Source organism: Protopterus annectens, chromosome 11.part0 (assembly GCF_019279795.1).
Source record: "Protopterus annectens isolate FY-2018-M chromosome 11.part0, PAN1.0, whole genome shotgun sequence".
Taxonomy (NCBI): domain Eukaryota; kingdom Metazoa; phylum Chordata; order Ceratodontiformes; family Protopteridae; genus Protopterus; species Protopterus annectens.
Genome location: NC_056745.1, coordinates 1427571745 through 1427596217, shown reverse-complemented (window position 1 = coordinate 1427596217; position 24473 = coordinate 1427571745). Strand labels below are relative to the sequence as shown.

Below are 24473 nucleotides of genomic sequence, written 5' to 3'. Positions count from 1 at the left end.
CAAAGATGAGATGTTTAAGAATAGAGTCCAGTGGTATACTAGATACTGGGGCAACATTTTTATCATTTGGAGGGGCGACTTAAATTCTGTGGCTACTTTTATTGACCACAGGTGGACAGTGGTCTCACTTTCCATAACCACATCACCACAACAGTCAGGAAATCCTTCTTTGTGGCACACCTCATCACTAAGCGCTTTTCATCCAGAAAAAAGGAGGTCACTGTCCCACTGTACTCATCCCTCATTAGACCCATTATAGAGTATAATGCCCCATTTGGTATGTACCTCACAAGACATCTGCAACAGCTGAAAAGGCCACAGAAATACCTCACTAAAAGATTCACAGGCCTAAAGCAGATGCCATATGATGACCGTCTAAAAAAAACTCCAGTTATGCTCTGTGGCATATCATCTACTCAGAGACAATCTCTGATTAACAAACAAGGCCATGTCAAACCCTGAGCTGTTGGACATGCTCCACTTAAAGAAATCCCAATCCCTCAGAGCCACACACTCCAGGGATCTAAACCTTGTCATCACAATGAACAAAACATGCTGGAGGGATAGGTTCCTGTCCCAGAGACTCCCCATACTCTGGAATAGACTGCCCATACATGTCAAGCAGAGTGCCTCCTTGGCCCTCTTCAAAAGGAACCTTGATGACTGGATGGGAGATAGGAAATTCACCCCGGGGATCATGTCATTCGCACTGCTAGACAGGGGTCCAGAGAAGTAAATATTGTGGGAAGAAATATCCAGGGAATTGTTATGGCTAAGCTTGTATAGGCCCTAGGGCCGATAGCCTAGTACCAACATATGAACCTATATGAATTTAAAACAAATTGTATAGCCTACTTGGATGTTGAGCTTTCCAAGGATGTTTTAAATAGTAGGTATTCAGCTAAGATTTTTCGTAAGCCTACATATTCCAGTGCCTTTTTGTACTATGACAGCTCCCATCCTTATTATCAAAAAAAAAGCCGTGGTCAAGGGTCAACTTCTGAGGGCTGCCCAAGTGATTTCTTTAGATGAGGATTTTAAAACTGAGTGTAGTCTCCTCAAAAACATGTTTCTGAAAAGAATACATCCAGTACAGTTGAGTGACCAATTGATTGATGAAGTTAATAGAAAAAGAGTACTTAGCTTTTTCAAACCATTATTACATATGGGACCAACTGTTGCGAATGTTTCTCTTAATGTGAGTGATATGGTCACTAATATTGATTACTATAGTACTTGTGATATTATCACTAGTAGTGATAGAATTAATGCCTGTATTTCTACTTCCATTTATAATGTGGGTTTTATTACAACTTATTCAATGGATGTGGACATGATAAGGAACATATTGTATAGGAACTGGGCCCTTATAAAAGATGACACCTGAATCAGCAATAAAGTGGATGATAAACCTAAATTTATTTTTAGAAGAGGGCTTAACCTTAAATATTTATTAGAGAGGGGCACTAAACAACAGGTGAATAATTTTGTCATGTCTAAATGTGGGCAATGCCATTTTTGTAAATATATTAAGGTAAATGAATTTATGGTTCATAACATTGTGTATCATATAAGAGGCAAGTTTAATTGCGATTCTGAGGGGGTTATTTATTTTGCAACGTGCAAGACTTGTTGAGCCTTTTATGTCGGAAAGACAGAAAGGCATTTTAAACAACAAATTAATTAGCATATTTATAGTGTGAATAAGTTAAATATGAATAATGCTTTGGCTAAGCACATAAACTTATACCCCAATCATGTGTTTTCATTTATTGTTATTGATCAGGTGTGTGAGGACATCAGAGGGGGGACCTTGGGCCTTAAAATTGGAAGAAAGGGAGCTGCTTTGGCAGCTGAGATTGAATGATCATACCCTGCTCTGGCCTCAGTGATGCCTGTTCTATAAAATGTGTATTGAAGTTGAAATCTTTGGATAGGCAGTGAAGTTCATTTTTATCTTTGACACACTTATTTATTATTTTTTGTACATATATTTATATTTGATATGGTGTATTTTATTGTTTTTACATCATGGTATTGAGTATATGTATACATATTTTTTACTGTGTCTTTAAATTGTATCAAGGGGTGGTTTACATCACTTTCAAGTAATTGAAGAATTGTATATAAGCAGTGTGAATTAAGTATGGTTGTCTGATGAAGTTCATTGATGCTAGTGGACGAAAGCGCTAACATTAAGTCATGATTTGGAGTTTAGTCTCTTACCTGTTTTGTTTTTTATAAATAAAGAAAAACAATATCTAAACTAAGCTTCACTATATTCCTGACTGAATCTAAGAGGATTACTCTTCCCTACTTACTTAATAGAGCAAGGCAGATGATGTGGTGAATGGTCCTTCTTGTTGTCATGCCCAAGACAGAATACAGAATGCTCTGTCTCACTAAGAGACTTCTCAAGATAATATCTAAAATATTACTTCTGGGATAGCTTGCAGAATGACATCACTTCTAGTCATCTGACTTCTAGTTCCCATTCAAACTCCCATTACTGGAACCTGGTAGGATTTAGCATCTACCTGTAAAATACACACACAAGGGCTTTTGCTCAGAACTGTGGCAATAGCTGTAAGTCGTAAAACAATTGCATGCCTCCACGCTTCCAGTATAGTAATTAGTTCACCCCAGAGACAATACAGAAAGCTTCCTGGTACAGACTTTGTGTCTCTGGCTGCATTGAAGCCTGTGAGATAGCATCTTTATGGCCTAGCCTGTAAAGTGATTTAACTTCAGAGATATTTTAAAGTTTACTGGACTGAGGTTAGCCTTCCAGGTTCCTCTGTTAAGCATATACATTTAAACAGTTAGTTACAATAATGCATGTACATTTCTGTTCTCTCCAGTAGGGCGCACTGTGGATACTTTTCAAACACAAGCACTTTACAAATACCTTTTCAGCACAAAGACCTGTACATATCAGTTTGATATACACATGACATATAGTTCTAATACATTTGTAACACAAACATCTTGTATAAATCAGTTTGATATTCACAGATGACATATAAGCCAGGAAGCCAATCTGGTGGTCCCCTGCCATAAACAAACTCTACAACAGAAGGAGGAAACTGATGCGATATAAGGTGAAGTCCCAAGACTGGAAAAACTCCCTTATCAGCCTCAACAAAAAGTTGAGATCCCTCATCAAACCCTCTAAAGCTAGCTATTAAAACAGAATTGCAGCAGATAGTAAAGACAACTACAAGGCCTTCTATAGTTATATAAAGAATCTCCATGGCAATATCCATATTTGCTCTGAGCTACTGCACAATGGTACTTCCTGTACCGAGTCAACAGATATTGCCAATATACTGACTGACAGATTCAGTGCCAACTTTACCCCCCAAAGGACCAGTCACAATACCAGTAGATTGCCAGGCAATCAGTATTACTGCTGCACAGGTTAAAAATAGCACTGTCCAAGGCCAAGAATACAGCTTCTATGGGACCTGTCAGTATCCCTGGCTGTGTTCTATATGAACTACAGAGTGAACTGGCACCTCACCTGTGTGCCCTGTTCAGTCACAGCCTCACCTCAGGCTTTGTCCTACCGAATGGTGCACTGCTACAGTCATCCCTCTCCACAAGAGAGGAGCAACTACAGACCCTGAGAACTATTGCCACATTAGCCTGGCGAGTCTCATATAAAAGATATGCAACATATCATCATGGACCTAATAAACAAGGATATAGGGAATCTCCAAACTCTGGATCCCACACAGTTTGGTTTTGTGAAGGGTAGATCATGCCTACTCAACTTGGTCAACTTCTTTGAGTCAGTCACCAGAGCTATGGATGAAGGCAAGGTGGTTCATACAGCCTACCTTGATCTGGCCAAGGCCTTTGATACCATTCCCCACTCAGGAATCATAGAAAAACTCACCAAGCTAGGCATCAACCACTGTATCACTAGGTGGGTTGCAAACTGGCTCACAGGTAGAACCCACAGTGTGAAAGTAGCTGACTCCAAGTCAGGCTGCTGACCAGTCATGAGTGGAGTCCCACAGGGTTCGGTCCTGGGTTCTCTCCTGTTTGATATCTACTTCTCAGAAGTCCAGGCCAGCACGAAGGGACTTTGGCTGACAAATTTCACAGACTATTGCAAGTTTGGAGCTATTATTAACTCCCAAAGTGATGTTGACATCCTACAGAAAGGTCTCACTGAGACCAACGACTGGTGTCAGAACCATGGCCTTAAGCTCAATGCCAAAAAATGTGTCATCATCTCCTTTGGGAAAAACCCAGTTCCCATGAATTACCACATTGATGGTAGTCCACTGAACATAGAAGGTGTTATAAGAAATCTGGGAACACCTTTTGACAGCAACCTCTCTTTTGACGACCACATTGCCACTGTGGTCAGAATGTCCTTCTGTGTGGCATATCTCATTACTAAGGGTTTTGCATCCAGGAAAAAAGAGATCATTGTTTCCCTCTACTCTTCCCTCATTAGGCCAATCATTGAGTATAATGCCTTGTTTGGCATGTACCTCACTAAACAACTGCAATAACTGGAGAGGCCGCAAAAGTACCTCACAAAGAGGATCATAGGCCTTAAACATTTGTCCTATATGGACAGACTCAAAAAATTCCAACTATTCTCTGTCTCGTATTGCTACTTAGAGGCGATCTCTGCTTGACTTACAAAGCCATGTCTAACCCAGCTCTGTTAGAAATGCTACATCTAAAGAAATCCCAATCCCTCCACACCACATGCTCCAGAGACCTCAACCTTGTTACCACAATCAACAGAACATGCTGGAGGGACAGGTTCATAACCCAGAGACTGCCCATGCTATGGAATAGTCTTCCCATACATGTCAAGCAGAGCACCTCACTGGCCCTCTTCAAAAGAAATCTTGATGAGTGGACAGGAAACAGAAAATTCACCCCAGGGATCACTCCAGTGGCTTTACTCGACAGAGGCACTGGGAACTAAGGTTGGGTGGCACAATGCTAGGGTAATCCTATGGGCTAGGCTTGTAAAGGCTCCAGGGCCATTAGCCTAGTACACACCTGTGAACCTATGTACCTATAATTATTTACAAAATTCCAGATAGTTGTGCTAGCAGTATCTCCTGTTGTCACAGTTTTAATCTTAGAAGGCTTACTTGCTGGAGCTTTCAGAGTTTCATTCTATACGTTCTGTGTAGCTTCAGCACTGTAGTTTGTTTTGGTGATATGGCAAGAATGCACATGTCCAAAAAAATGTCTTTGGCTCTACAATGCAGCATGTGAGTTCACCTGTCTCAGCTGTCCATGCTGGCCTCACTGTGTGATGTTTGTGAACTATATTGGACATCTGTAACACTTTCAGATTGTTTCCTAGAACATAATTGCAGTTTATATGTAGTACTCTTGCCACTTCCCTATGTAAACCCTCTACACTTCAGCTTAACAAATAAAAAAAACAATGACAATAAAAGAAGATATTTAAAGGTGCTGCCAGTGAAGAGGTTAACATGTATACCATCTCCCTTTACAAGAACTATTTGCAGTAGTTTCTATGGTAAACCTAATGTTACAGAGTGACACCAGTAATGATGTTTGTTGGGTACACTACACAACTGTCCATCAACTAAACTTTACAAGAACTCTTTGCAGTAGTTTCTATGGTAAACCTAATGTTACAGAGTGACACCAGTAATGATGTTTGTTGGGTACACTACACAACATCAATCAAACAAAACAAGAACTCTTTCTTTCTCTTAGTTCTATGGTAAAACCTAATGTTACAGAGTGACAAGAGTATGATGTTTGTTGTTGTTTGTTGGGTACACCTGGCTACCAAACTGTCCATCAACTAAACTAAACTTGTTTCTATGGTAGTAGTTAATAATGTTACAGAGTATGATAATGAGTGTGATGTTTGTTGTACACTACACAACACAACTGTCCAACAACTAAACACAACTTTGCTTTAGTTTAGTTATCTAAACCTAATATTACAACAGACACCAGTAATGATGTTTGTTGGGTACACTACACAACTGTCCATCAACTAAACTTTACAAGAACTATTTGCAGTAGGTTTCTTTAAATAAACCTAATGTTACAGAGTGACACCAGTAATGATGTTTGTTTAACACTACACACACTGTCATCCATCAAAACTTTACAAAGAACTTTGCAGCAGTAGTTTCTATGGTAAACCTAATGTTACAGAGTGACACCAGTAATGATGTTTGTTGGGTACACTACACAACTGTCCATCAACTAAACTTTACAAGAACTATTTGCAGTAGTTTCTATGGTAAACCTAATGTTACAGAGTGACAACAGTAATGATGTTTGCTGGGTACACTACACAACTGTTCATCAACTAAAGCAGGTTTTGATATGTGTTTTGTTTTTAATGAGCAGCACACTAACTTAAATTTATAGAAATGGAATTCCATTTTTATGAACCACAAATACAGTAGTTGTTAATTTTATTTTCTAGTTAATATGATTTCTTTATAAATTTTAATGCATCCATAAATAACATAAAACAATTCTTAGTGCAGGAAATTAAATAACTAGAACACAGATATACAATGATTATACAAAAGTGTGTTGTAGTGCGACTTGATCGATGTTTTTTTTTTAATGTGCTTCAGATTGCAAATGCCAGCAATGACTTTCTAATGGTCTCAGACCCTCAAAATGGTTCCATGCTCTCAGGAAAACATGAAAATGCATCTTCATCTGTTATGCTACAGCAGGTAAATGTTAAATTAAAAAATAAAGGCTTAATTTCTGCTTAGCTTGTATTTGAATACAATGATTACTCGGTTAAAGTGATTACAAAGATTGCTTTTATTTTTGACTTTCCTTGCAGGTTCATTAAAGAAGTTAATATTAATAAGTTGTGGCATAATTAATGTAATCAAAGAGGAAAAAAACAGTCATTTAGATGACAAAATCTTATGCACTTTGGTGTTTTTTTTTTTTAATGGCACCAACTAAAGTAGTGACGGGTGTAGCAATGTCAGAGCTTCACAAGTTAATAAATGATTTCACTGCCTCACTTAATATAAGGACTGGGAAGTTACATGAAAAGAATGGGTTCTGATTAAAATTTTAGTTTATTCTATATTTCAGGTATTGCAGTTTGGTAGTTTTCCTGCCATTTGTTTTATGGAATTAGCTCTGCTTTGTAAGGAGGTATTTTTGTCAACAGGGTAACCCCCGACTTAATTTAACCAAGACTAGACAGAAATATTGTAGCTGGCATTGCACATTACGGTTGTTTAGACTAGACAGAAATATTGTAGCTGGCATTGCACATTACGGTTGTTTCAAAGCATTGCATTATTCTTCCAAGGCACAAACTTAATAACTGGGGATACCTACATCTAAATGAATACCAAGGAAATCATTGTTAGCAAGCCATAGCAAAAACGCTAGAATATACGCTTCATTTCTGCGGTTCTAGACTGATCTGCTGGGAAAATAGAAAATGCAGGGCCAAAGCAGAAAACTGTGGGTGGGTGAGTGAGTATGTGTGTGTGTGTTGGGGGGTAATGACAAAGTCTGGAATGGGACTTAGAAAAGCACTGCAGAAGGTAAATGAAGGGTAAGGAGACAATTACAGAATGGGTAGAAGCAGGAGAGGGTGCTCCAAGTATGGTTAAAGGTTTAGGTGGAAGTGGAACCTGTACAGAGAGATATAAATTTGAAATAAATGGGCACAAAAAATTGGCATTGGTAGCAATGTGGCACTAAGGATGAAAGGCCTGGCAGAAGGAGATGTTTATGTGCATTTACTACTGTTTGAGGAAGGGTTTGAAAGGGGCTTTTTAAATAATACCAAGAAAGAGCTTTTGGTTGTGTAGGTAATGTAAATAGATGTTATGGGTAGTTTCTGTTTTAAATTTGATTTGTTTTCCCTACAGATAATACAAGTAAAAGTCAATCATCAATGGTCTACCAGTGACTATGCTGACATCCGAGCTTAGTGATTTAGTGATTTTAATGGTTAGTTTCCAATGCCAAGTTCAGTATCAGAGCATTGTATTGTGATGTAGACTGAATTAAGCTATTGAAAGTGTCAGGGGGCTGATAAGGAAGACAGCTCCTGTATCTGTGTAAGATAACTAATTTGGAGCTGATTTATTTGAAGATGAGATAAAAGTACATGAAACAGGATGAAGTAAAATCTAGGATGATAGTGAAGTATTTGAGGATTTGTTCAATTCAGCTAAGGTAGAAAGAGCAAATGGGAATTTGTTTTAGCAACTCATTAACAATGTAATTTTAATTTATGACATTTGCGTTTTGTGATTTTTGAGAAAACATTTGAATGTAGATGGTTTTGAATGCAGATGTCAGTTACTAGTACTGTAGAACAGCTTCACAACTGGCTGTCTTTAATGGTTCTGCACAGATCACTTGAAATATGATATTCCAAAGTGTATTTTAACTGATTTGTGAAAAAGTCTGACAAGTCTTACACCATTTCAAATTAACATGAACACTGAGGTTACTGCTTGTCAAGGTAAAAATAAAAGGTCCTTTTAGACTTCAACGTTTTTCAATAAAAATATGTTTTTGGGACTATTGTACATCATGCATTGGAAATGAAGTCATTTTTAACTGCAGAAGCTAAGTGATGTCATAGTGAGGACCATGATTCATCTAGAAAGAACATTTCTGCATTTCTGATAGTGTTCGCAGTTTACTGAATTCTGTCTGACAGATAAGTGGAGAATCAGTCTCTAAAATTTTGAAAAAAAAAATTTTGTCTTAGTAATATTAAACAGGGAGTTGTTGTAGCATCATAAGCAAGAGGGTAAAAAAGACTGAAAGAGAGGATATTGTTGAGAAATAACAGACTTCCGCAAGTTCCACTAAGGTCTGATACCACCAGCACAGGACCAGAGTTTTCACAAAATTCTCATATTTTTCCACCAATATCCTTCCTGGAGGATATTGTTGCCAGAAGAATTGGCAAAATGATCATAAATATAGCATATGAAAAGCTTTGTCTGTGTGTATGTTAGTCTTCTTTGTTACTGGAGGCAGGATATTTAAAAAAAACAGTCAGTACAAAGAAGTTTTGTAGTATAAAGTTAGTTACATCTTGGGAATAGGCTAATTCATTGAATGCAGAAATGAAACAACCATTTCAATCTAAGAAGTATCACCAACAGTCTTCTTTTATTTTCTGTTATCTGTGGTAAGTGTACGAGTTTGTGAGTGGTACAGTAGACAAATCCCCTACAGAAAAAAAGAACACTTTTAGGTGTTTTGTGGCTGACAGTAGAGTTTAAATTCATTGAAGTTTAGCTTTGACTGCAGTACTTCCACTTTTTTGACTGCAGTACATTTAGTATGTAGTTCATTTTCAGAGAAAAGGTAGCCTAATTAAACAGCTTTTTATTTCAATGGATGCTGTATGAAATAAATTAGTAGTTAATAAGCATATCTTAGCCATTCAGGTTTCCCTCTTCTCATTTTCCCATTTTATAGATTTTTTTTTATCTTGGATGTCCCCGGATTATTTAAGCCTTTCCTTTTTGGGCTATCTATTAGCTACAGCTGCCAGATATCATGCTCTGTTCATACATCTCAGGTAGTAATAACTGTTGGGCAGAAGGCCAATTAGGTATCACTTATTCTATAGTGGACAGGTGTTTTTATTGTCAATACTTTCCACAGGGAGGCACCTTGTAAAGGAACCCAGATAGTTTTACACCATGCTGGAGACAAAGCATTGAGTTATCATTGGTAACTGTATCCTGCTTGTTGTGCATAACTTTGGATTATCTTTTTCCTACAGCCTATACTGATGGGAGCACCTCTGTGGTTGTTGTTACCCCATTTCCTCTCTTGCACTGGTTGCTTAACTTTTGACACCCTACACAGACCCAGTACCATTGCTGAGCTTGACTCACTGGCACCCGTGGCAGGCCTTACCTGTCCACTGTAGAGCAACAGGTACTGTCATTAAATCAATGCAGACTGCAGTTAGCATGTCAATAATCAAAAGTGTTATGACTACGGTGGCACATTATTGGAAAGTTGTGGTCATATTGTCTTCACTGTGGTATACTTGGACAGTTATTGTTCGTTGAGTAGTGATAGTTAGTTAGAAGCTACATTTTCAAGGAGTTGGTGGGAGGAAAATGGGCAGTTTTTATCTGTCCAATAAAACAGTTTCACGGGTGGCTTTGTACTTATGATAACAATGGTTTCTGTAAGTGTCGGTGTGGTGTTTAAGAATGACTGATGTATGTCCAGTTATGTAGCAGAGCAATGTCAGTGAATCCAAGGTAAGTCCACAGAATGCCAGTCTATGTCTGTCTTGATGTTGGCTTGACTAGTGTAAGGACTACGGTATTTATTTTTGTAATTCAGTACAAGAGTAATCCTAGGCAAATGAATGGGCACTGAGTTATGATCAGGACTTTGAGGAATGAAGATTATTATCATCATTAGAGAAGGTGGTGTGGAGCTCTAAGTAGAATCCGTTTAGGAGCCCAGCAGATTCCTTTGACTTTTGGCAGAGGATTGTAAGATCTGGATGATAGATACGCTGGCCTTCGATCATTTCCCAAGTCGTATATCTGTCAGTATATGTCCTAAAGGATATGTCATTGAATTTGCTGAAGACAGTTTCTATGAAGTCAGCTCTGTCAAGACTAAACAGGCAACTCACTAGTTCTAAGAATTACTCTGACATATTGCTAGCTCAGAGTTAATTATAACCATTAGCAGAACGCATGGTGAAGCAGCACCCTTATGGGAGATGTAGGTAATTTTGCCTCTCATGAAAAGAAGCTAGGGTGAGTAACCAGCTAAGATGTTAGTCTCAACAAAATGTGTTTCACAGAAATAATTTTCTATTAAGTCGGGCACTTCAATCTTAAGGAAACAACGCATAGAAAGAGTAAACTTTTATCACTATTAGTCACATTAGAGCCCATAACTGAGGTTGTGATCAAATCCAATTTGAAGTGTCTAGAATTAGTAGAAACAAAATTAACACTCCAGCAAAACTTCCACTGAGTGACCTCTCAAACATCTTGTATCAGAAGTACATTTAATATATGCAAATTACCTTTATGAATATTTGGTGTGTCAGCTAATTGGAAATTATAAATACCCATGATTTGTTTCATTTTAATGGACAATTTCAGGCCAATAAATCCAAACCCCATTAGCTGGGGATATGCATACCTCATCAGCACAAGCAGAGTGTTTGACTAAGCATTAGAAACACAGGGCTGTTATACCCAGCTGATGTCCATTATCATTAGGGTCACTGCAAAAATATCTCAAATAACAAACTAAAACAATAAGTGAGAAGGTCATTGAAAAAACAATCAGCAAAAACAAAATGAAAACTCCAGCAAAGCTAGAACTTCCACTGAGTGACCTCCCAAACCTCTTGTATCATAGGCACATGGGATATATGCAAATGACCCTTATGAACATCAGGTGCTTCAGCTAATTGGCGACTCTGTATGCCTATGACTTGTTTCATCATTTTAATAGTCAATTTCAGGTAGTGGAAGTTCTAGCTTTGCTGGAGTTTTCATTTTGCTGTTTGATTTTACCTTTTATCTGGCATCTATTCAACCTTGAAATGTTTAGTATATCTCCTAGGATAGCTTTCATATTTGTTGTCTGGTTTTAGTACCCAGTTTATTATTGTGTTTGATAATCCTGTTTATTGTTTGCATTATTACTGTCTTTGTTTACTAATTTTGTAAAGTGCCATGAAGGTTGATGAAATATCATGAAGTTGATGAAAGATGTGTGTTGTACAAGCAAAGTTCATAATGCATAGTTTTTGGCCATAAATGCAAACATATAACATGCCAAGACTTTTTTGAAGAATATGAACATACTTCACTGTGCTTGCCCATTCAAAGATAGAAGGTTACTAAAACTTTCTATGGTATATATATTCTGCTATTTATTTTTATTTATTATTTTTTTCATATTCAGCTATTTATGTAGGAACTAGGGATGGTTTGTTGTTCTAAGGGAGAACATTAAAGTCCCATTTAAACAAATTTGATGAAACATTTGCTTGAGGTGGAGATTTAGTGAGCTGGAGTTGTGATGTAAAGATTGGTTAGTTCAGCCCATTGAAATAGTTGGAATGAGAATTTGGGATCACCTTAGGTATGAAGGAAGTTATCTGGGTGGTAGGTGGTAATGGCGAGTTATGGTGGAAAGAGAAGCAGAGCAAAATGGAGTAGCCAAACTCAGAGGCTTTCCAAAAAATGTAATAATATAATTAATTCTGTATGAGATGCCAAAACGTTAGTAGTTGCCCTCTTCCAGAATAACTTTTTAGTGGCTGCATGTAGCTTAGATATAGCCCCAAAAGGCAGAATTATAAAAAGTCTATCTTATTTTATTTTATTTTATGAATTTCAGCTGATGTAGTTCAGCCTTTTCTTACAGGAAACAGGGCTTACAATGCAAATAAAAGTTGTGTACTTACCATAATGCTAGATCCGTCTTGTCTATTTTTGTCCTTCCTCAACTGATGGGTCTCGGATCCGACCTCATGTCATACTTCAGCCACATTTTTCAGACTTAGGATCTGTATCTCAGGCTCCTCCCCTTACCCATAATCCTCTCCTGTCCCCAACATTACCTCAGATCAAGTTTGCCCTCAAATCCTGTAAGAATAATTACATAAGTAGAAATATGTATTACTGTAAAACTACATGACAGAATAAAAATAAATCTGCAGTAGAGCTGCAAGAGTATATAATGCTATACCTGCGGCAACCCAAACAGACATACCAGAAGCCAAAGGAAGAAAACTTTCTGAGATGGAAAGGGGGAAGGAGGGAGGGGAGTAGAGGAAGGACAGAGACAGGCACATATCTGTTGTTATGTTAAGTGTATATCTTTCGTATCTGATGTTGTCTTTTCCATCTCTTCCTAAACTGATGGGACAAAGTCTCCAGATACTTAGTTCCACAGGTGGTCTCATGGAATTATGTTCCAGAGGACAGCAGAATGGAAAGCCACCCTATCTCTGTAAAGCAAATCCAATTTGTAATGGGAAATGAAGGTATGAACATTAGACCAGATGGCAGCAGCACAAATGTCATCAACTGAGGTCCCAGAAAAGAAGGCCAAAGATGTGAAAACAGCTCTTGCTGAGTGTGCTTTTTGTGGTCTAAATAAGTTCAAATCTTTTTTGCTTATATACATGGGAGATGCATCAGTTCTACCATCTGGTAAGGTAACTTCTGAAACCCCTTGACCAATATTAGCTTTAGAACATGAAACAAACAATTGAGCTGACTTCCTTAAAGGTTTGGTTCAGTGAAGGTAGAAACATAATTGTCTATGTGCATCCAGTAAATGAAGCACTTATTCTCTTTTGTTCAAAAATTTAGGAAGAAGACTGGTAGATTACTACTCTAATTAATTAAAATCTGTGAATCTTTTTTTGGCAAAAGGGAGGTGCTAGTGGATAAAGAAACCCTGTCCTTGTGGAAGATAATATATGGAATTTGGCAAGACAGGGCTTAGAGCTCTGACACCCTTCTAGATGAAGGAATTGCTACCAGGAAAAAAGTTTTCCAGGTGAGAAATTTTAAGTTCACCTTGGTAGCAGGTTCCAAAGAGCTTCAGTCAGGGCTCGTAGCAAGACAGTCATGCTCCAGTGGGAGTCGGATCTTTGAATGGGGGGGGGGTCTAAGAAAAAAAGTACCTCTCAGGAAAGGAAGTGTGATTCTCTCCAAAATGGAAGTTTGAGATCACTGCCAGTGAACATTGACAGCTGAATTAGCAATATTATGGAAATAGAAAAGATTTTCCATTTACTTTTGTAAACTTTCCTAGCGGATGGTTTCTGAGATGAAGTGAGACTGTAGACCACTTGGGATGAAAGTCTGGACTGACTAGCCACCATTGGAAGTGGAGAAAGCCTGTAGTTAGTTTTAAGGCACTGATGGACTGGATGAGACATTTCAGATGGATGAGACAGGAAATCTGGATTTGGATCTAGCACTCAAGGGGGGAGGTGACTGGACCGTATATAAAACTAAAGGGACTACAGTATTTCCACTAGACGTGCAAATTCTGATTATTGTCATTAGCTCTTTATTTACTCTTTTGCTGTCACCTTTAGTGCCTGGAGAATTAAGTTTGCTTTACGGCCAACAGGTTTTTCCTTTTTGTTGTAAAGTTTATTTGTATGGGAGGGACCACCATAGGGGCTTGTTTGAAAACTTATTGTATTTTCAAAAGATAGTGAGAGATACCTGTATGCAGGAATTCAGGTAGCAGTAGGAATTGATGGTATATTTTGCTGCTTTAGCCATGGGGTTCTGTGGGTAGGTGGGTGGGTAGGTGGTAAACACTTAAAACTCATTACATCATCATCATATGTTTGGGAGACTGACCTAGAGAAATTCCCAGTAGGCAGCTGGATTTAGGCAACCATGGAACTCGATTCTTAAGTGGGAATGGTGGTATCATGGTCAGAAACAGCCACCGGCAGGATAACAGTTGATGTGGAGCACATAGGGGCTATGTTAGTCAGAACCAAATTGAGTACATCTCCATCTGTAATTGGGGAGGGTACTATCTGTTCAAGATAGTTTGTGTTGAATTCCAGCAAAATCTGTGCATACTTAGGTTCATAGATTAGTACTAGGCTAACTACCCTTGTGGGTCATTTTTATGCCTAGCCAATTACCCCATGTCAGAATCAAATCCTGCATCTTGTGTTTGTAAACACCTTAACCATCATGCCAACCTCCCACCTATTTCTGTTAGTTTGTTGATGGTTAATTGACGTCACCCATAAGGACCATGTTAAATTTGATTTTTGAGTGTAGTTTAGTAGGGTTAGCATGAAGGGTTACAGGAATCATAGCTGGATTTCTGTAGCTGAGAGTGATGTGGTGGGTAGATTTACTTAACAGTAAAATATGCAGGCATTTAAGTTCATTGTTTTGTACAGTTAAATGAGAGGTAATAAGGTTGCAAAGAAGTAAGGGCACTTCCAGGGGCAGATACCCTTGGTGATAGTCCAAATGAATGGAAGGCAAGAAATCCGGGTATAGAGGGAGTGCTTTGACTGGACTGGAACCATATTGTAGTAACAGTACAAATGTGGATGTTTGCAAGGGTTTTGAGGGCTTATTGTTTAGGCTTTTAAGTGTGAGCCATGTGGCATTAATATGACTTTTTATGTTGGAAGGTTAGAGGTGGAGACTGTCTTAGCCAATATGTGGAATCTCTGGGGAGAGAGGTGCTAGCAACCCTATCAAAACAGGTTGGACTGTCCACCATCTGTTCACCGTTTTCTTTTTGCCTGACATGTTAGACCTCCCTCAAATGATATCAATTGCTAACCTAGTTGTTGAAGTTAATTATTTTATGCTTTTGTTGTGATATCATTTCCATTGAAGGCAGGATACTCCTCAAAACTTGCTGCTTTCCTGCCTCGGATACGTATTAAGTGAGTTTGACTATTTTATGTCTTCCAGATTGGAATGTTGAATATTGTTCACTCAGATATGTAAAACAATCAGATTGTTATGCATATTTAGAGTGAATGGATATAAGTATTTTGGTGATATCATGAAAACTGACACCTGAGCGATACCTGACTTTTAGTCTGTGATCGCTCAGCCTGGCAAACGGAGCATCTGTATGCATGACTATTGAATCAATAATAACAAAGAAGTCATCCTGTGTGTTAGTATCTTCAGGCAGTCTACATACGGTTTTCATGACCTGTGCTTGTGGTAGAAATATTAATGAATTTGTTAAGTGAAAAGTGATTATGCAGCTGAGTTCTGAGTGGTTTTCTGTTGGCCTAAAAGGCTTTTAGAGGGATCTACACAGTACTTCACTGCATCAACACCAAACTTAAGTTATGTTGATGTGGTATGATTGTGTGGTGTTTTGTTGAAAGTGTGAAGTGAGCAGTTTCAGCCAGGGTAGCCATAGGGTAGAGTATACCACCAGTTTAAATATGTATATATACTTGCCATTTGTGGAATCATTGCCTGATAGCAATAAGGGGTTGACAGTAATCATAAGGTAGTTTATAGACTGCTTCAGAGCACCTGAAGTTAGTTAGCTACCAGCAGAAGGGGTGCAGGCAGACTGTGATCCCATGGTGTCTTCTAAACTGATGAGGGTAGCGGTGTAATTATATACAGAGTAATGTGATGGTTAAGCTACAGTACAAATGTCTTATATAATAGTTTGGTGACTGTGTAACATATAGCAAGGGTAGTATATGTATGCAGAGAAGATGAAAAAACCTTCCAGAGTAATAAATGGGCAAACAGTTCATGATGGTGACCCAGTACCTCCTGCCAGCTGTTAGTTTTAGTTGTACTAATGGCAGTCACTGCCTCATATTGAACAGATTCGCAATGCAAACTGCTGCAAGGTGTGTCTCATATGTGTCAACTCTGTCTCTCTGTCTTGTCTGGACAAACTGTCATTTATGTGGCCCGGACATATCTGCATGCAGCGACTAGAGCCATAGATGTAACATCATTGTGGATTATCCTGGGGGAGCAGCAACTGTTGGAACATACCGTGTGATACAGAGTCAGAGGCTCATTTGTGTATCTTGTTCTCTGAACATGTGTGACAGACAGATTAGCATCTTATTAACAGATGAGCACATCATTGGTTATGTCAGTGTTAACCTGAATATAGTGGGTGGCACATGGAGGTGGGGGTAATAGTCTGTGAGCCACAGGAAGCACCTTGGTGTCCAAGAAAGCTTCATGCTCAGTGCCATATGCTCTGTAAGGCAACCTCCCAGACGCTCACTGCTCTTTATGAATATTAGTCCACATGTAAATGTAGCCTGATCTAAACCTACATATGTACAAAGTGTGGCAGTTCATAGCCTCTGCAGTCCACACCTTACACATTAAGTGAGAATGTCCTTATGAGATGCAGTGGTTCTCCAGAACTGTTCTGATGTTATACTGTTCCAACAGCACTTGTTTTTTAGTTTCTCAATATAAGGATTGGAGTCTGGTTGATTGATAGTAGTGTGATTCTTGGAATAGAAACACCACAGGCTTTCAGGGTCTGTGTATACAATCAAACTGTCAGTGAATCATTTGCCATGCAGTATGCTTGTTCAAACCATTATTTGCATATCGCCACCACAGGTCATATTCCATGCACCTTGCAGTTACATACAGTCCAACGTAGAGAGGTCAGCACATATCTAAAAATCTGGAGTAGCCCTTACAGATGCCAACTCCATGGCAGGTGATCCTGCTCAGTGCACATATTTCTAAATCCTACTTCTGATAAAAGATGTGATAACAATGTTTATCTGTCAGGACCTTAACAAGACTACCAAACATTATAGGTCAGCAGGGTTAAAAACTGGTCTACCATGCTGCCCTAAAGGCACTCATTAATGTATTCCATTCTAACAATCAGAGCTACCCTTTATTTTATTAATAGGAACACACTTCTTTCAGAAGTCAAAAATTATCAGTTTTCTGAGAAGGATATTCACAGATGATAATTGCCGTCATCAAGGGTATGATGGAGGTTGAAAACCAGTGACATAGTTACACACTGGATTCCAAGACGGGTTTTAAGTCTGAAACTCAGTATTAGTGTATATATATATATATATATATATATATATATATATATATTTTTTTTTTTTTTTCTCTATGTATGAAAATATTGCCTTCAGTGCAGAAATAAGCTCCACACAATTTCTACATTTACTTTTGGGTTAAGACATAGCATTTTTACAGAGTCGTGTCATTGTTTATTTATATTTATATACCAATGTGTTTTTGTGGCTTTTAAAGTTTTGAAAAACTATTTATTTGCTTCTCTGCAGTTTTCTAAAATGTATATTAACATTGTATATGCCTGTTTTAATTTCAGAGTGGCGTGTGTCCTCCTAGTAGTTGTGAAGTGACAACATCTAACAAGAGCAGAATTTTAAATGCATCCAGCTCTGTTAGGGTGAAGTCCCATCTTCCTGTACCCCTGACGAAATCCAAGCAGCACCAGAATGTGATACGCAGAAGAATTAATAGCAGCAGTAATACAAGGCAGAATGAGATAAATAACAATGCAGAAGACATTTGACACTTGCACAACAATGTAAATCACGAGAATCCCAATGCATACAGCTGCCTAAAATTTCAGAACACTTTTTTCTTCATCTACACGTTGTACAAAGAAATTAAAATATTTGAATATGTAATTATATTAAGTAATTATTCCCCTGTATTATACTGTATATTTGGGACCACAGTTTACTTTTGTATTAAATATTCAGATGTTTTTGCTAAGAATATATATCTATTTTTGTTTTTTTTTTTTTTGGTTTGTTTTGACTAAATGGCAAGGAATGTTCAGTTTTGCCAAAATATCTTATGTAAATGACTTATTGCGTGATGAAGTAATAGTAAACATTTTGTTAGTGATTGTGTGCAGAATGAATACCAGATACCTGTATATACAGACCTGTATATACTGTGTGCATATATAGCTATATATAAATATGTAAATGTATATATACATACATTTTAACTAAATGACACTTAGGGAGTCTGTTGTACACACAGAGTTTAGTGTGACGTTTGTGTGTACAACACTGATGTAATACTGATGTATATAATACCGTTTGTATTATTAAGAAGGTGTTTCATTTATCTTCACTTGTTACAAAGTGAATGGATTGTGGCAATAAATAACACAGAGTTGAAAACATAGAACTTTTCTTTCAAATATTACAAGCCATAATAAACATTTTGATTATCTGCCGTCTACTTAATTTACGGTTAGCTCTTGCAGTTCACCGGTTAAGTGAAAGTGCACTTTTTTCCTGCTCTGGCTGACCTTTTTCTTTCAACTCTGTATATCACTTCCACTAACTTAGAATCTATTATATATTTTATGTATGTGTGTAACACACAGTGGCCAGGTAATGTATTTTCTTCTGATTCAGTTTATTAAGATGACTGACACATTTCCTGAGCACTGCATACTTTTTGATGTCTTTGATTTTTTTTTTTGTTTTTGTTTTTTGCTGTTGTTTAGAATATTAAAATTATTTGTTTTTTTCCCGTGTATATTTTAATTTGTCACTTTTTTCCTGATGATTTTAAAAAATGATAATTTAAAATGGTTACCAAATACTGGATATAATTGCAATAGTATAGTTATGTAATGGTATGAATATTATCCCACCTTTTTCAAAATATGTCCTCAAGTTTATTTGCATAATTTCCTTTCATTCGTTATATAAATTGATGCAATTTGTTATGAAGCGTTAGGGTACAGGTGAGCAGTGATCCACCTGCATTACAGTTCTTTAGGAATTATTTTGGAATTTCCAGTAAGAGATGATAGTTAACTCATTCTTGCAATATCAGTTAATACTTGATAAGTATGAACTGGTGCATGGATGTAAGTTTGTATGTAAACCCACATTATTGGCAGCCGTTATTGAGCTGGCAGTCCAGGAAAGATGATGCTTTACCTCTGAGAGATGACAGAGAGGCTAACCAGTGGATTAATGTGTTGAGTAGGACCTTCAGACTGCAACACAGCACCTCCTACTGGAAGCTAAGGGAAGTGACACACAGACCTTTCTGTAACAAGGTGTAAAGTACATAATGTACGTTGTAGGAGGCATATCTGAGAATGTGCATATCAGTAACTCAACTTGTCTTCAATTCTGGAAGATCAGAAAGCTGTGGGTTATTTTCCCACACCATGGATAGTTTCTCCATACTAACAGTGTAGTGCACCATAATGGGGTGCTGCATTACTAAGTGTGCCATTCTTTTGGATGAGATCTTAATGTAAGGCCTCATCTGCCTGAACTGGAGGTAGCTCAGGTTGTTGGCAAAAGACACACAGCACTTATTGCAAAAAAGTTGGAGAAGTTCCTTGGCAGTCTAGCCTATTTTCCCCTGGTAAGTATGAATACCACCTCAGATCTCCCATGAAAAAAGGCCATTTGCCTAGTGGGACCAACCTGATCAGCACAGTGTAAATAAAATAAAATAAAATAAAATGAAATAAAATAAAGTGAAATAAAATAAATTCCTATATTTGAGGTATTGCATACAACATTTCAAAGATTAAGGAGGAGAAGTAATACCATAATTAACAGTACAAGTATAGAATTTAATTAAACAAATGCATTACTCGGCCTCTATACCACAGAGACATATTGTAACTACAACTTCAATAACATGTATAGCTTCATGTATTGCAAACAATGGAAAACAACATTTAGTTTATATCCTATTGCACTATTTTTTTCTCTTGTCTGGAACTTTTTTCCTCAGGAATCTGCTAAAAGAGGTTCTTGTTCTAGGAATGAATGAATAAATAAATAAGTAAATCCAACAAACCAAACTGCACTCTTTAATTACACATTGATCACATTAAAAATACTTAGCTAAATTATCAATGTTTATACAAATGTGCTTGCTCAAATAAATCAATTTTCTTCAGTAACCCACCTTTACCTCTCTCCAGCAAAGTGATTTTAATGATTCTTCCAGTCATTTGATTGACTCTAAAGTACTTGCAACTGTAATTCATTTTCAATGTAAATTTTATAGCCTAAAATGAAATTCTACTATGAACAATCTCCAGGTTGCCCAACAGTGGGGAAGGAGAGAAAAGTTACATTTCATTTGCTGACTTACATTGCAATGTCTTTAGTCTCAATCAATAAATAGGTTTTCCTTAAATAATACAGTCATTACATTTCTTTGTATTACTCCTGTTCCCAATAATGCAAACACCCTGCTCTAACTCAATTTCTAAAATAGGCCATCACCACTCCAACAAGACACAGCTTAAAGTCATTAAATGTTACATACCAATCTGACTACTTAATGTAATCCTCTTCTTATCACATGAGAAAACAAGTTCAAGCTCCAAGACAGTATCTACCATGTACAAAACTATTCCAGGGACAATACTTACCACTTACAAAACTACTCCATAGACAATACTTACCATGTACAAAACTACTCCAGAAACAATACTTACCACTTACAAAACTACTCCATAGACAATACTTACCATGTACAAAACTACTCCAGAAACAGTACTTACACTTATAAAATTACTCCAGAGACAATACTTACTCCTTACAAAACTACTCCAGAGACAATACCACTTACAAAACTACTCCAGAAACAATACTTACCACTTACAAAACTATTCCAGGGACAATACTTACCACTTACAAAACTACTCCATAGACCATACTTACCATGTACAAAACTACTCCAGAAACAGTACTTACACTTATAAAATTACTCCAGAGACAATACTTACTCCTTACAAAACTACTCCAGAGACAATACTTACCACTTACAAAACTACCCCAGAATCCACTTTGGCTACTATTTCTACAATTTTACTTAATAGAAAAGACATATTCAACCCAAATTAAAGTAGAATTTCTTAGAATTTCCATGCAATTCAACACGTAATAAACATTCTTTCAGTGAGAATCCATCTCAAAACTACCCAGAGATCCCCTCATTATACCTAATCAAAATAAACATGCACTTAAAATAGCACTCCTAAATGCAGGAAGTATGCTAAATAAAACAGAACAGCTTGAAACCTTCCTTTCCTAACTCAACTGCATTATAGGTATTATAATGTAGTGGGTAAAATTAGACATCCTAATCCTAAATCATCACTTGCTAGATTAAAATTGGACTTTTAATTGAAGAAAAGGAAATTGAATAATTAGGAAAATCTTGATACTGTTAAAAAAATAACCTAAACATTTCCCTTAAAGCCCAAAGCACTTCTTCATAAGAAAAATTTTCCTAACTGCTCTCAATAACCATTCATTTACAAAATGCATACAACTTCATTTTTGCCTTATAGTACCTTCAACCTACAAGCAACTTTGGCAAGTTGTAAAACTTCTTAGACCAAATATTACATGAATCCGCACCCTACAAAAAAGATCACTCTGGGAGAACTTAACATTACTCTTGGTGGCCCACACAAAATCCACATGTGGTGTAACCTGCTGACCAAGGTGTCAACCTGATAATTAAAGATCCCACAGAATCTAACCGCAGCTTAGGAAACCACTCCGTTTTTAATCTCATCATCAACATCCCGAATAACACCTCATTCATGTCCATTCTTCAATATCTATTAGTGACCACTTTCTGAGAAACATAACCTTATCCACCCCCCCAAAAAAAATCACTTAAACTATTTATTTGTTTACTTATTTAGTATTTGTTAACCATGTTGACAGATAGGTCCATGGATGCTTGTGAACCATAACATGCAATATGAGGCCAGTACAACACAAAAACAGAAATTAATCATGTATTTATATGTATGGCCAGAATCTTTATCAGTATCACAGCACTACATCAAGAAACTTTCAAATATAACCTTGACACCAGTCACCATGGAGCTGAACCCCTCGTTAGTATCATTCAAATGTCCATATCGCCTTCGTTTGCTACAGAAACTCATCACCATCATCATCAACTCCCTTTTCCCCATTTTCTACATGGAAATGGTGTGATATTGCGCCTCCCTTTTCATTTCAGTGCTACTCTCCTACCCTTTTCAGTGGACATGCCTGTCTGTCACAGGTCTTCCCTCATGCAATCCCTCCATCCCTTTTTTTAAACATCCTCCTGTCTCTCCTCATAATTTTTTTTCTGTGACCTTCTGTGCACCTGGAGCTACTTTGGCCTTCACTCTGTTGTCCACATTTCTTCATCAGTCCCACAGTGTGCATCCTACCACCCATGTCCAAAACGTTATGCCCATTACCTCTAGCTTTCTTAATTGGTCCTGCCTTCACTGCCTACATTTCTCTACCATACAGAAGCACTGGTCACACCACTGTTTTGCATGCCTTACTTTTCAGCACCTTTGGCAGTTTTCTGTCACTCTGTACCAGTTGGCTGCAGCCCCTTTGATCCCAATATTGACCTCCTCATTCAGACTTCTCTTTACCTCAACAACCCCACCCAGAAATGTGAGGCTATTAACCTGTTCCCGTATATTACTTTCTATCTCAATTTTCAGCATCTTCTGATTATCAGCATTTGCTGATATGACAACTGTTTTGCCTGAAATGGGTTTCATTCCATGTGCCTTAAGTTTCGCATTCCCTTCCCCCATTCACCCACTTCTAAACTGCACCGCAAGTATTTGTACATAGCATAAATAGTGTAGCCCCAGGGAGGATGTTACACTCAACTTAATCTGCCAATCTGCCAATAAAGTTCTTTGGTTTCAATAATTGCACCCCTCCCCCAATTTTGGTGGTTCTGATGTTATTTCTCAAATGCAGCCTATTGTGAATAACTCTGAAGGTAACCTTACCGTGCTTATAGGGTTACTTTCTAAATTAACTCAAAACTTGCAGCAGCTGTTGTTGGTTGGACCTATTGATAATGAGCACTTTGACGTTGTTGACACATCTGCATTCCCTACATTGAAGAATGGAGAAGTCGGTGCAGGAATTCAGCATGTACGTTTTTCATCTGCTGTTACTGAGGATTTCTCACATTTAGATTCTACACAGAATCATACCTTATGTAATGAGAGGTATGTGCCTAATAGTATGTTTAATGTTGTTTCATGGACTTTGCAAAGTGCTCATGAATTTGTTGAAAGTACTCAGATTAATGAGAAATTAGATGGCGCTTTTGCATGCCAACGTTCTTATGCAGTGGTAGCAGCAAATACTGTTCAGGTTTTACTGCACAGACTATGAATTATTTTGGTGCATCTATGTCAAACAGCAACAGTGGTTGTCTCCAACCATCCAGTATGGAGATGGGAACTGGCTGCTCTCACATTTCCTGTGTGGATATGGCTGCAGTTGTAGATAAAGAACCAATGGTCTGTGGCAGTGAGTTTTGCAGTGACTGGTTACATAGGGTTGTCCATTTAGGCGATTGTGTGGGGAGTCAATATTTCAATTTTGTTTCTTTTTTCATCTATACAGGGCAAAATTAATTATTTTGAAAATTTACTTGAACACTATCATTGTTGGCAACTGGACAATGTGTTTCTGAATGATTCAATAAACCATCAAAGGATACCTAAAGTTCTTAAATTGTGGAAGTATCCTAATGGTATGCAACCAGGACTGATTTTTCATTATGAACTCTTTTGATTATATGGGGTTGGTTTGTGGGCCTTATTCTGAAGATTAATACCAGAATGCTGTGTACGCTGGAATGCGATATTAATCAGTTATACAATGATATTTATAAGGATTTGTTATTTGATAAATTTTCTACACATTTTTATAGTATATTTCATAAAGTGGATAAAAAATTATATACATTTAAGGAAAAGTAAAAAATTTGACAGAGATAAAGTAGCTTATGAGAAGAAGGATGTATATCCTGATTGTGAGTTTAATAATATATATATGGATGATTTTAACTGTAATAATGCTGATGCGGGTATTTTAGGGCATGTTTCTGACTTTT

The 24473-nt window shown here is 37.4% G+C and overlaps 1 protein-coding gene across 3 annotated transcripts in view; it reads left to right on the top strand.

Moving 5' to 3' along the window:
* The window catches only part of CTTNBP2 (cortactin binding protein 2), a 1390380-nt gene extending 1371314 nt beyond the window's left edge, over positions 1–19066 (top strand). The window contains exons 22-23 of one of the 3 annotated variants that reach the window (XM_044088722.1): positions 6618–6722; positions 17881–19066. In XM_044088722.1, coding sequence (XP_043944657.1) covers positions 6618–6722; positions 17881–18087 — 312 coding nt within the window. In that variant the 3' untranslated portion in view covers positions 18088–19066. Of the gene's footprint in view, positions 1–6617; positions 6723–17880 lie in introns of those variants that run through there. The other 2 variants (XR_006367010.1, XM_044088723.1) reach the window with 2 other exon arrangements.
* Positions 19067–24473: the final 5407 nt, after the last annotated feature.